A 15,094-nucleotide genomic window follows, 5' to 3' on the forward strand; every position below is an offset into this window, starting at 1 on the left:
ATTCCCCTATATTAAAAAACAAAAATGCAAAAAAAAAAAAAAAAAACCTGTATGCATGTATAGGTGACGAAACAATCTTATTCCAAAAATCATGTAAATTGATCAAGTAGTTTTATTTGTAAATAAGAAACTAAAATTTAATATGAGTAACATAAGAGCATGTCTTATCTGTCATTTTGAAAACAATCTTAACAAAAGGAGATAACTTCACAATAATTAAAACTTGCTACATTTATGTGGTAATATTTATAAATTCCCATGAATCACTTAATGGTTTTCTTTATAAAAATCATTGATCAATTAACATGGTTTTTGGAATATGATAATTTTTTTGTCATGCGTATGTACATCATACAGATCTTTATTTTTATGCAATTCTGAACAAGGACTATGCTTTCTTGTACATTAGTTTTGGAGATGAACATTTATAAAGATGACTGAAACCTCTCTATCATTGGACCAAGATGCCACATATAGATTAATAATTTTGTTAGACACTAAATTGACTAACATTAATACTTTAGCTGTATGCTATATTGGCTTTAGACAAGCTGTTCACAATATGAACCAACAACAAAAGTATGAGCAAATGAATTACATATGGCTTCATACTCTTATTCAAAGTTTATGAGTGACTGTTCAGTTATAGCCAAAAAAAACATTGATTTTTATTAAAATAAAATATGTATAAAATACATTTAAAAGCCAAATTATGATGCAATATTATGAAATTGTGATATACGTATATCTGTACGTGATGTTGCGAAGCTAATCAAAAACCTTGATTTGAGTAAAGCAACTGGCCCTGATGGTATTCCAATTATAGTACTCAAAAAACTTCAACCTGAACTAGCGCCCATACTTACAAAACTGTTTAAACGTTGTCTTAAGGAGAATAGTTTCCCATCTCCCTGGAAAATCTCATCAGTATGCCCTGTATTTAAGAATTCAGGTGATCGCTCATCCCCCTCTCAGTACAGGCCAATAAGTCTCCTGTGCGTCATGAGTAAGTTGCTAGAATCTGTGTTAAATACAGAAGTAATCAACCATCTCAACAAAAATAACCTTCTTAGTGACACTCAATATGGTTTCCATTCTGCTAGATCTACAGCAGATGTCCTTACAGTTATATCGCATAGGATTAGCAAATCTCTCGACGGTGGCAATCTTTCTAGGGCAATTGCTCTTGACATATCTAAAGCCTTTGATAGGGTATGGCATAAAGGTTTACTTCATAAGATCGCTAGCTATGGTATAGCTGGAAAAGTCTTCTCAATTATTAAATCATTTCTTTCTGATAGGTTCATAAGAGTAGTAGTTGAGGGGCAAAAATCAGAAGCTCACAGTATTAATGCCGGTGTCCCTCAGGGATCCATCCTGGGCCCAACTCTTTTCCTGATCTACATTAATGATCTTCCAAATCATATCCTTACATCATTTGTAGACATTTATGCTGACGACACTACCATTTATGGTACCACATCTAAGACAGTAAACGACCAAGTTCTCTCCAATTCTCTCTCCTCTGATCTTGAGCACATAGTACAATGGGGAAAGGAGTGGCTGGTTACTTTTAATGCATCTAAAACCAAGCTTCTCTCTTTACATCATCAACATTCTAATCCACATTTGTCATCAATTGAAATGAATGGCTCTCGTCTTCAGGAGGCCTCAAGTTTTGACAAGCTTCTGGGCTTGACCATTACTCCTGATCTTAAATGGAACACGTATATCAAATCTGTTGCCAAGGCCGCTGGAAAAATGGTGGGATCTTTCTATCGATCCGGTAGATATCTCACTGCTGATGCTATTCTCTATCTATATAAGAGCCAGGTACGTCCAAGGATGGAATACTGTTGCCACATCTGGGCAGGAGCTGCTAGAAAAGACTTGGCCTGCCTTGTTCAAAATAGACTTCGTAGCCTCGTAGGAAATGTCCTTTTATCCTCCTTGCAACCTCTATCTCACAGAAGAGATGTTGCGAGTTTGTCTCTGATGTATCGTTATTTTCATGGAAAGTGTTCAACTGAGCTTCAATCTATGGTCCCCCCTCGCCAAACTTTCACAAGAAACACTCGTCTAGCTGTAAACACTATCAATAATTTCCCCCACTCTTTATCTGTGCCTAAACCTAAACGTAGATTCCATGAACAAAGCTTCTTTCTTAGAACTGCACGCCTGTGGAATTGTCTTCCGTTTTCCTGCTTTCCAGCTGACTACAATATGGTTGTCTTCAAGTCTAACGTAAATAAGTTCTTGATGAGCCGTTCCATATAAGTTATCAAATTTACCAAATTTTCATTACTAATGATTAGTATATTGACCAATTTCTACTGTACACTCTTTAACCCTTATCCTTGAGTGGCCCCTGGGCCTTGATAATGTGGTGATGCCTTTGTAAAAAAAAAAAAAAAAAAAAAAAAATTAAACAAATATTTATTTAATATTAATATTTCAATGATAGACGCCATCCTCAGAATTTTATACATTTTTCTTTTTTTCATAATGTTAAATTAAAGAAAAAATAGTAGAGAGTCCATGCGAGGAAAAAGATCTATAAAATTCTAAAAATGATGTTTTTCACTGAAATATTAATTTTTAACAAATATTTGTTTAATTTCATATTGCATTGTAAATTTGGCTTATAAACATTTCATGCATAGTTTATTTTAAAAATCAAACAGTGCTTATATCATGGAAAACACAAATTTGACATTGTTTTTTATTGTTTAAGTTTTCTCATTTACTAATAAGTTACTGCTTATGAAAGCTAAAAGCTACTCAAGGATATGGATTAATGAGATGGATATATTGAAAGTTGGATGATAATATTATGAGAGGATTGAAAACGATTTATATGAATCGCATCACTGGACTTTTCCACGTCTATATTGACCACAATCTTATTTTTACAGTCATTTTTGTGCATTGTGAAATTCATTATCATTTTGGTCAGGTGTTTAGAACAAATTTGACACCTTTTGGGAATGAAGAAAAGGTCATACCTTGGCTAATAATTGATATATTGTCAAAATTTAAAGTGCATTTCTTGGATCTTTTAACAAATACAACTCAATAAGCCACCTTGAGCCTCCAACATGGCCTCTAGAACCTTCAGCCTCCAACATGGCCTCTAGAACCTTCAGCCTCCAACATGGCCTCTAGAACCTGAACTTGAAGCATAGTTTTCATGGTGTCCTTTGATGAATGCCTTAGCAATCAGTTCATCATTGGTTTTGCAGACAAAGTTGATATCTTTCTCTACACATAATAATCCATGGGGTGGCCATCCGTTGTGAGGGAGTCAGATATTAGGTCTATTAAAATCGTGGAAGTTCTCAGCCACTTCAGAGTTTACCTGAAGGTGTGACAATGGAGCAGAGTTCTGTTATCTTCCCACATGTACTTTCTTCACCGCCTGACAACAACTCAATATAACCATCTTAATTGTTTGAATCTCTTTTTAAAAGATATGGTTTGCCATAACATGGTTTTCATTGTAAACATGTCTAAAGACCACAGCTTCAGGGAACTTGGTCTTTATGATGCGCAGGATTTTCTGCGAATTGCAGGCTGCTCATATTTTCTGCCTGTTCCGAGTAAAGCCAGTGTATTCTCTGCTCAATTTCGTGCGTTAGTTTCTTGCCTTTCGTAAATTCTTGGTTCACTTGGAGTTGTTGGCCCTCGCAATGTTTGCATGTCTAGTGAAAATTCTTATTCACTGCTTTCTTCGTAGTCGTCACTTCGAGAAACATTCCACTTGCCAAGGTTTGCATTATCTTATCACATTTTTTTTTTTCAATCCTGATGAATTTCTCATGGTCTTCAAGGAACACTTGAGCTTTTTTTAATTTTTGATTCTACTGCGAATCATGATGCAGGTCACTTTTTCAAGATTTCCAACTCTCAAACCCATCAATATGAAAGAACATCAAAAAAAAAAAAATTTACAAATTTATTCCAAACACCTTGGACTGATTCTCCGTTAACATTTTCGATGTTAAATAAAAACTGTGCTACTGTCAATTTCCCGGACAATTTATGTAAAATGCAGAAAGGTGTTGAAACGCTGAGTCAATGAAACTGTAACAGCCAAAGTTATTTTAAGAAAACATTTAAGTGTCATCATTGGTCGATTATATTAGGAAAAAAAAAAAAATAGTATAAAATTTTTTGTTTATTTGCTATCAGTTATTCAAAGGATATTTATTCATGAAACTTTCCTTACAATAAGTTTTTTTTATTTTTTTTTATTTGAATTTTCTTAACGTTAGCAATAATTACTCATTGCATTTTCTTTGTACCAAAAAGAATATCGTCTTCATTTTTTTCAATTTATTTTTCATTGCATTATCTTTGTAATAACTGAAGTAATGGTCAACTAAATAAACACTTTTGTTCGACACCTTCTGGAGTCTTACGTAAAGTGCCCAGAAAATTCTGACAAGTGCATGATTCTTATTCTGATTCTATTCTTATTCTTTTCTATTCCGATTCTGATTCTATCCCCACATTTTGTCAATTCTGTTTCTTGCCAAACTATTTGTAAACAAATTTGATTGCATGTTAAACTTGTTACTTCCATATGTCTCTAAATATTTCTCTATCAATATTATCTATCCATCAATAGTCAACAAAATTATTCATAGAAAATTATCAATTACTGTTATTTAAATAAATATAAAAACTTTTGCTATTAAATTTCTTAAAAATAAAAACGTTACTAAAAACAAAATGTGTTTGTAGATTTTTTTAACATGTTCAATTTTTTAAAATTGCAAACCTTTAAGCTTTGGAATAAAAAAATAAAAAATGAAAAGCAAATGATTAATTTGTTAACCTTGGGCAGACAGATACAAAATTTATTAAAAAAAAAAAAAAAAAAAAAAAAAATACAATAGTACTTTAAAGAAGTAGTATAGTTTCAGCTTCAGACAGACAAGTATGAACTCTACAAGTGTTTACCTTTCTTTGCCAGTTTGCTGCAATCACCAGTTTTCAAGTTTATATAAGCAACGTAGGAGTTACTAAACTCTGAACCACCTGAAAGGGAAACAGAATGGTTGAGTAAAAAAAATTCAAATTAAAACAATCGAATCAGCAATTTACATGATTTTTGGTGTACGATATCTTTTCATCACAGGTACGTACTTGATCTAGAGTTTTCTATATTTTTATTTTCTCTTGGTAGTGAATTCACAACAAGCACTGCACATATTGCCATAGTAATGGATTAGATTATTTCTTTTCTATAAGTTTGAATGGCATTGTGTCAGAAAAACTGCTGATATACCATTGCATTTAATGATTACTTCATTTTCACAATGTTTGTCTGCAAAGACTCATGGCATAATGAATAAAATACTTGGTAAATGTTCAGTTGTAGGTATAAGTGTTCTGGAGGTTCAAGGTTCAATCTTCCGTATGGGCAATATTAAGAATGATTGTCAGTTATTTAAGAGTTCTACTTGGTTATGGCTGACGGAAGCAGAGTTTGATTGACAATAGCTGTGCGTTGGACAAAAGCAGATTGTGGCTTAGATTAGGTTGGAAGAGCCTTCGGAGATCAAGATGAGCATAAATTAATTAATGGACGCTGCTTCAACAGAAAAACTAAGAAATATACGTTAACGCTTAGAGGGTAGTTTCCCCCCAATGGTGTCACACATGCATCCAGAGTCCAACTAATATTTACAGAAATCTCGGAGTATTGTTTTCTTTGGAGTTGTGATTTGCATATTTTTGTATATATTTGTGATTTGCATATTTTTATATATTTATGATTTGCATATTTTTATATATATTTGTGATTTGCATATTTTTTTATATATATTTGTGATTTGCATATTTTTTTATATATATTTGTGATTTGCATATTTTTTATATATTTATGATTTGCATATTTTTATATATTTGTGATTTGCATATTTTTATATATTTATGATTTGCATATTTTTATATATATTTGTGATTTGCATATTTTTTATATATTTGTGATTTGCATATTTTTATATATTTATGATTTGCATATTTTTATATATTTATGATTTGCATATTTTTTATATATTTGTGATTTGCATATTTTTTATATATTTGTGATTTGCATATTTTTATATATTTATGATTTGCATATTTTTATATATTTATGATTTGTATATTTTTTATATATATTTGTGATTTGCATATTTTTATATATATTTGTGATTTGCATATTTTTTATATATTTGTGATTTGTATATTTTTTATATATTTGTGATTTGTATATTTTTATATATTTGTGATTTGCATATTTTTATATATTTGTGATTTGCATATTTTTATATATTTATGATTTGTATATTTTTGTATATATTTATGATTTGCATATTTTTATATATTTGTGATTTGTATATTTTTATATATTTATGATTTGTATAGTTTTATATATTTGTGATTTGTATAGTTTTATATATTTGTGATTTGTATAGTTTTATATATTTGTGATTTGTATATTTTTATATATTTGTGATTTGCATATTTTTATATATTTATGATTTGTATATTTTTGTATATATTTATGATTTGTATATTTTTATATATTTATGATTTGTATATTTTTATATATTTATGATTTGTATATTTTTATATATTTATGATTTGCATATTTTTGTATATATTTATGATTTGCATATTTTTATATATTTGTGATTTGCATATTTTTATATATATTTGTGATTTGCATATTTTTTATATATTTGTGATTTGCATATTTTTTATATATTTGTGATTTGCATATTTTTATATATTTGTGATTTGCATATTTTTATATATTTGTGATTTGCATATTTTTATATATTTGTGATTGGCATATTTTTATATATTTGTGATTTGCATATTTTTATATATTTGTGATTTGCATATTTTTATATATTTGTGATTTGCATATTTTTATATATTTGTGATTTGCATATTTTTATATATATTTGTGATTTGCATATTTTTATATATATTTGTGATTTGCATATTTTTATATATTTGTGATTTGCATATTTTTATATATTTGTGATTTGCATATTTTTATATATATTTGTGATTTGCATATTTTTATATATATTTGTGATTTGCATATTTTTTATATATTTGTGATTTGCATATTTTTATATATTTGTGATTTGCATATTTTTATATATTTGTGATTTGCATATTTTTATATATATTTGTGATTTGCATATTTTTATATATTTGTGATTTGCATATTTTTATATATATTTGTGATTTGCATATTTTTATATATTTGTGATTTGCATATTTTTATATATTTGTGATTTGCATATTTTTATATATTTGTGATTTGTATATTTTTATATATATTTGTGATTTGCATATTTTTATATATTTGTGATTTGTATATTTTTATATATATTTGTGATTTGCATATTTTTATATATATTTGTGATTTGCATATTTTTATATATTTGTGATTTGCATATTTTTATATATATTTGTGATTTGCATATTTTTATATATATTTGTGATTTGCATATTTTTATATATTTGTGATTTGCATATTTTTATATATTTGTGATTTGCATATTTTTATATATATTTGTGATTTGCATATTTTTATATATATTTGTGATTTGTATATTTTTATATATATTTGTGATTTGTATATTTTTATATATTTGTGATTTGCATATTTTTATATATATTTGTGATTTGTATATTTTTATATATTTGTGATTTGTATATTTTTATATATTTGTGATTTGCATATTTTTATATATTTGTGATTTGTATATTTTTATATATTTTTATGATTTGTATATTTTTATATATTTGTGATTTGTATATTTTTATATATTTGTGATTTGTATATTTTTATATATTTGTGATTGTATATTTTTATATATTTGTGATTTGCATATTTTTATATATTTGTGATTTGTATATTTTTATATATTTGTGATTTGTATATTTTTATATATATTTGTGATTTGCATATTTTTATATATATTTGTGATTTGTATATTTTTATATATTTGTGATTTGTATATTTTTATATATTTGTGATTTGTATATTTTTATATATATTTGTGATTTGCATATTTTTATATATATTTGTGATTTGCATATTTTTATATATATTTGTGATTTGTATATTTTTATATATTTGTGATTTGTATATTTTTATATATTTGTGATTTGTATATTTTTATATATTTGTGATTTGTATATTTTTATATATTTGTGATTTGCATATTTTTATATATTTGTGATTTGTATATTTTTATATATTTGTGATTTGTATATTTTTATATATTTGTGATTTGTATATATTTGTGATTTGTATAGGAGTTTGAAAGATGGACTCTCAGATAAAGAGTCGTTGGCCATTGCTTTGTGATTTGCATATTTTTATATATTTGTGAACTCATGACCCCTCCTCTGCCCCATGACAGCAGACAATGTTAGAGACCTCATGGGCAGAAGCGAAGATGAAAAAGAAAAAAATCCATAGAACATAATGTTGAGGTTGTTGGAGTGGGGTATCATATGGTTTTGTCACAAAGACAATACTATGTACTCTTGCTGGTATATATATATATATATATATATATATATATATAAAAAAAATAAAAATGAAAAAAAAGCATTTTTTTAAAGAATAACTTACCAACAAAATATCCAACGATTAATGTGATTGAGATGAAAGCAATAAGATAATCCGTATGCTCTCTCGTGTAAAATCCACCAGGGACAAAATTGTAGGCAATTGTCCAGACAAAGAAAAGTATTTCAGCGACCCATGTTAGCATGGACACAAACATTGTGCGGCCAGGTGGACACCTCGTGACTTGATCAACCATGTGTGGCCAAATGGTTAATGTAAAAACTGCAAGGAACAGGCCTCCTATGAAACAAAAAAGAAAATATTACTCAACAGACAAGTTCTCAGCTAATGATTCTAAAACTTTAACTGACAGGTTAAAGTTGCTAAGGTGGTTTATCACAGATTCCAGCAACTTACTCATGATGTACGAGACTGATTCGTCTGTACTGAGAGAGATGACCAATCTCTGGAAGCTTTGAATATGAGGTTGGTTGGTTGTTTTTGTTTTACAGCATATCACCTCCTTTTTGGGTTATTTAATGCCGAATTCAAAGATTTTGAAGAAAAATTTTTTAGTAGAATATATTTGTTGTTTTGAAGTCTGTTTCTATTTAACCCATAGTTGGAACCCTAACAGGTACTACCACTCCGGGTCAGAGTGGACCTGGGAGCAATGGCAATTAAAGGGTGTCTCCACACTCCCCAAAGCCCGCAAGCTGGTGCCTCACCACTGGATATAGTTTAAGGTCATATCCAGGAGCTAAATACGAGGTAGACTGATGAAGCTTTCCAGGGTGTTGGAAGCATTTCTTTTTACGGCAACGTTTAAACAACGTTTGTAAGTATGGGAGTTTCGGTTTAAGTTTTTTGAGCACTATGACTGGAATGCTGCTGGGGTCAGTTGCTTTACTGGTATCAAGGTTTTTGATAAGCTTGGCAATATGATGTACAGATATTTGTATGTTGCATAGTGTTTTCAGTCACAAGAGGAAATACGGTGGGGAAGGGGGATAGGCAGCCCTAATTGCAAAGGGTAATTGCAAAGGTCGCTGGGAAAATGGTGGGATCCTTCTACCGCTCCAGAAGATATCTCACTAATGATGCAGTTCTCTATCTATATAAGAGCCAAGTACGTCCAAGGATGGAGTACTGCTGCCACATCTGGGTGGGAGCTGCTAAAAGCAGCCTATCCTGCCTTGACAGAGTACAAAATAGACTTTGTGGCTTGGTGGGGGATGTCCTTTTCTCTACCTTGTAACCTCTTTCCCACAGAAGAGACGTAGCGAACCTGCCGTTGTTCTATCGTTATTTCCATGGCAAGTGCTCGTCTGCGCTCCATTCTCTGGTCCCCCCTCGCCAATCTTTTTAAAAAAAAAACACCCGACGAGCTGAAACCAACGTCAACAATTTTCCCCACTCCTTATCTGTGCCTAAATCAAAATGTAGATCCCATGAACAAAGCTTCTTTCTTAGAACTGCACGCCTGTGGAACTCTGTTCCGCTTGCCTGTTTCCTTCCCGACTTCAACCTGGATGTCTTCAAGTCCAACACAAACAAATCCCTGATGAACCGCCTTCCCTAAGTAATGACACCTTACCAATTCTCCAATACTATTGCTACACTAACCCTTTGATTACTGTACACACAATAACCCTTATCCCTGAGTGGCCATTGGGCCTTGATAAGTGGTGAACTCCATGTAAAAAAAAAAATAAAATAAAAAAAAATAAAGGGTAGAACTTGCAAAGTTATTGGCAAAGAGTTTTGACTTAAGACAAAAATTAAATATTCATTGCATCATTCTCATATCATTTCCATCCTTCTCCAACTTTCACTAGTTTCTTTAAAATGAGAAAAATTTACTATTTAAAGAAGTCAAGCATACGGGACCACCCCCCCTCCATTAGTGAAAAATTCACTTTTACCATGATTAATGTTTGTGCAAATTTTTTTTTAAATCCAAGGTGTTGTTATTAAGAAAAGTGTGAACAAATGAACGTGAGTGAATTACTCGATTCAATCCCTCCTTTGTCGGCGGACCAACTAGGGAAAAATATAGTTTATTTTTTCATTGTTCTTATTCTTTTCATCTTTTTATATAAATTTTTTTAGTTTTTTTTTGTTAATATTAAAAACGTTATCAAACCATTATGAATGCTATATTCAGTTTCATGTTAGTCCAATTGTTGCTTTTGACACTTTTTAGATAAAGTTAGACTATAAGAAAATTTAGTAATTTATTGAAAGATTTTGTTTGATTAGATTTACAGCGTATCAACCTTTTTTTAGTTGTTTAATACCAAAACACATCAATTCTAAAACAAGTTGCTGAAAATGAAAATTTTTTTTTATTACTGGAGAAAAGGGTTAATGTGTTTCTCCTATCTGTATTACCAAATGTAATCAGTACACTTGGATTTGAACTGTGCATAAGAATTCCATAGTCTATATTAGTATCCAATATGTCACATACAAACTTGTACTCAAGATAATTAGTATTAATTATTATGAAAGAAACACTAAATCGCAGTAAAATAATAAAATTATTAGCATATGGAATTAGTAGGTAAGCATGGAAACAAACTAGTTCAAATAATTACAGACATATCTCAAAAAGTCAGATATTTTGGTCATTAAATCTGACTATAACCCATTTAGTCCTAGGGTATCTTAATTTTTTTACTATCGAGTTGAAACTTTGTGTAATGACTAAAAATAGGTCAGAACACACAAATTGAAACAAAAAATTATTTAATTAAGAAATCAAAATATTAACTCTCCTATAAATATGACATTGAGTACATGTAATATATTTTAGAAATACAGAGGTTATACATCCAGGATAAAATTTACACATTATGGTAAGGAGCAAAGCAGTTCACACAAAGAGTTACATTGCACTTTTGGCAATAAATTATTGGCTTTCTATTGCTAGTTTAATTTATATAAGTTTATTCATCAAACAAATAGAATTTTAGCAAATTCCACAAGAATTTTTTCGGAGGGTTTCAACAATTTTTGGAGAGAAGTTTCTGAATATAGAGGAATTTTATCCTTCAGAGTAATTATGTAACAAGCAGTGCTATCATTTATTATCTTATAGATTTTAAAAAGAAACAAGTGAAGCATACAGGGTCCCCTGTAAGTGCACAGTGAACGAGGCATAAAAAAAAAAAAAATGACTAAATTCAGCATTTCCCCCCACCCATTTAGCCCCAGAAGACATCAAATCCTGGTGAAAATGAACAAATAGTGCAGTTTTAGGCCTTAACATGTAAATTTGAATTCGGTACCATGCAAAAAAATGACCAAGTCCATCCTTGCCCCCCCCCCCCCCCGCCTAGTTCCCAAAGTCCCAAGGCCTTAACATATTTAAATTTGAGTTCAACACCATGCAAAACTGCTGCATAGACATACACAGAAAATTTTGGACAAATATGGTAAAATAGTCCCAAAAATGGAGTGTTTTTATTTGCCCCAAAAGAGCCCAAACAGTTATCGCAAAATATAGACAAACAAAATTATATAGAAATCAGTTAGTTACAACTTTTCAGAAAGTTTTATAAAAATCCAAGGCATCAATTTATTTCAATAAGCATAAAAGTGGCAATTTTAGCCATTTTGACCCAAAAGGCAACCCTAGGAGGGAGCGGGGAGCATAGTTTCCCCGGAAAATCTGTTCTGTTACTTTTTTTACTCATATCATGTTTAATGTTTGTGCAAAATTTCCAAAAATTCCAAGGTATAATTATTGAGAAAAGTGCGGACGGACAAGGATGAATTTACAGTTCCACCCTCCTTTTGTTGGCGGACGAATTACTTGGTGTCCTACTTACAATGGGACCGAATAGGTTAATCCTAATACAAAAATTAATCTAAGAGCAAGGTTAAATGACCAAAACATTGGTGGCTATAAGGATGTGTCTTGCCATTATTTTAATTAGTTTGTTTGCATGCTTATCCATCCATTCCATATACTAACCAATTGTCATAAATTTTATTTTGTATTTCAAATCAAACTTCAGTAAAATAATAGAACAAAAAAAAAAAAAAGAAAAAAAAAGAAATTAGATTTTAGTTGAACAAAATTTTTTTTTTAATTAAAACATTTTTAGATGTTAGCATTTCTACACTCACACATGACATTACACTGGGTTAACTATTCTGAATAGACTCAGAGTGTAGTATCTGTACTAGCAGAAATCTCATGAAAGGTAATTTTTGATATAAAATTTATGACTAAAAAAATTTTTTAATTTCATTACTTTCTATTGTAATATCACCCTGTAATGAGGATGCTGTTTGCTTCTTGAGGCCAGGTCGGGAAGTTGACATATCCAATATTTTTAACATATTGTTGGACACTCGAAAGAGAAAGACAATGTTTCCACTTAATATATAGTTCATTTTTATATACAGGGTATCTAAAAACAAAAAATGTACTCACACTTCGAATGACGACAAAACCTTTATGAACGTGAAATGAAAAAGTTCCAAATACAAAAGACAAATGTAAAAAAAAAAAAAAAAATGTAATAAAAATTGATGTCCAGACAACAAAGATAACACGCACAAGGGCTTCACAAACATAGCAAACAAGTTGTTACATTTTTTTAGACGCCTTGTATATATTCAGCCTATCTTCAAGAGTGGTGCAAGAGATCTAAGTGTCCGTATCAATCCAGTTTTAAATGATGATCCTCTTAAGTTCTTAACTGCAGAAATTCTCACTTCAAATTTTTCATGAATCAATTAACCAATCAGCTTTCTGCTCTCACATTAGGCAATAGGTGAAGTAGGTCAAACCTCGGCATATTTAAATAACCTTAAATGCACTTGACAAATCATTTATACACTCAATTCAAAAAGCATAATACTGCTGAGCACATATGTAACACTGAGTAAATAAACAAAAATGGATACAAACATTAAATAAATCTATATATAAAGCTGTGTGTGTGTGTGTGTGTGTGTTTGTGTGGTCACGAATAGGCTCCTATATGGTTGACTATTTTAAAAAACTGATTACATATAATGATAAAAAATGTATCGAGACACAGGAATGGGTATGTTTTATCTGGCAGAATGGTGATTCATTAAAATTGTGGGGTCTACGTTCACACCTGGTCCACAAAGTATGGAAATAAAAAATTTAAAAAAAAAAAAAAAAAAACGTTTACAAGTGTTTTTGACAGTTGTACATAAGATTACTTTGAAAAGTATGTTTTAACTTAAACAGGGATGGTATAATAAAATTGTGAGGGTCTGTGTTCGCACCTGGCCTCCATAGAATGGAAATAGGCACAAACTTAAAGATTTTTCATATCTATCTGCGTAAGTATACTTTGATAATTATATTTCAGTTTGAAGAAATATGGTATAATTATGGGGTGTTCGTTCGCACCTGACCTCTATAGAATGGAAATATGTCACAAAGTTTAACAAGGTTTTTTAATATAGATCCACAGAATATTGTGATACGCGTTTCAGTGTGAACAGGTATGGTATAATAAATTATGGGGTTTATCTATTTTATTTTTACTTTCTTTATATTTTGCTTTGGTTTTGATACCCCCAAATTCGAAGCTATCTCTTTACAACCCTTCCTTTTCATAACCTATCATACTTTCATAAATCAGAGTCCATTTTCTGTAGGCTGTTTTTGAATCCCGTCAATGACTGGTACTTTTGCAAGTAAATATATATATATATATATATATATATATATGAGTTAAGAGATTCCAACAATAGAAAAATGCATATTTGAATGAGTGTGTGTGTGTGTGTGGGGGGTCACAAACAATTATGTTTTTTTATATTTATTTTATTATTTCATATTTTCAGTTTTTAAATCATGTAAATAATTTTTTGAAATAGTTTTGTTTCGGGCGTTTTCATGTAAAGCGTCCTCTTCAGAAAGTTTGTAAAATTAAAAATGTAACTCACACTCCCCAATACACGAGCACAGACACACTTATATGATCAAGCGTCAATGCACACCACACAAGTAAAAACAGGAAAATAAAGTAAAAAGTAAAGACCAACAACATTCAGTGACCGTGTACTGACCCCAATAAACAAGGGGAGGGGAGACATTCACCCATAGAAACACTTAGAAATCTCCCGACTTCTTGAGAATATCTCTTGCCATTAAAATGGTCAGTGAAAACGCTATTTAATGTACTTGCAATAACCCTTATCCTTGAGTGGCTTCCGGGCCTTGATAAATGGTGATCACTGTGTAAAAAAAAAAAAAAATTCTACTTTTTTAATATTTTACAAACTTTCTGAAGAGGATACTTTTAAAAACATAACGTCTTAAACATGTTAAAACTATTTAAAAAAATTATTTCAATGTTTTGAAAAAATTAAAAAAAAATGAAAATATGAAATAAAATAAGTATTAAAAAAAAAAAACAATTGTTGGTGACGCATTTAAATATTGTACCTACCTTTAATTACTTTTTACCATAGTATCCTATTCCTTCATTCTCATTTCTA

The 15,094-nt window shown here is 29.9% G+C and overlaps 1 protein-coding gene across 1 annotated transcript in view; it reads right to left on the reverse strand.

Moving 5' to 3' along the window:
* The window catches only part of LOC145293300 (PGAP2-interacting protein-like), a 127,261-nt gene that overhangs the window by 18,514 nt on the left and 93,653 nt on the right, over positions 1–15,094 (reverse strand). The window contains exons 6-7 of the mRNA XM_080139931.1: positions 8,657–8,893; positions 4,966–5,043 (exon numbers count right to left, since the gene is read on the reverse strand). Coding sequence (XP_079996057.1) covers positions 4,966–5,043; positions 8,657–8,893 — 315 coding nt within the window. The remainder of the gene's footprint in view (positions 1–4,965; positions 5,044–8,656; positions 8,894–15,094) is intronic.

Source organism: Euprymna scolopes, chromosome 14, assembly GCF_053919585.1.
Source record: "Euprymna scolopes isolate OS-2025 chromosome 14, ASM5391958v1, whole genome shotgun sequence".
Taxonomy (NCBI): domain Eukaryota; kingdom Metazoa; phylum Mollusca; class Cephalopoda; order Sepiida; family Sepiolidae; genus Euprymna; species Euprymna scolopes.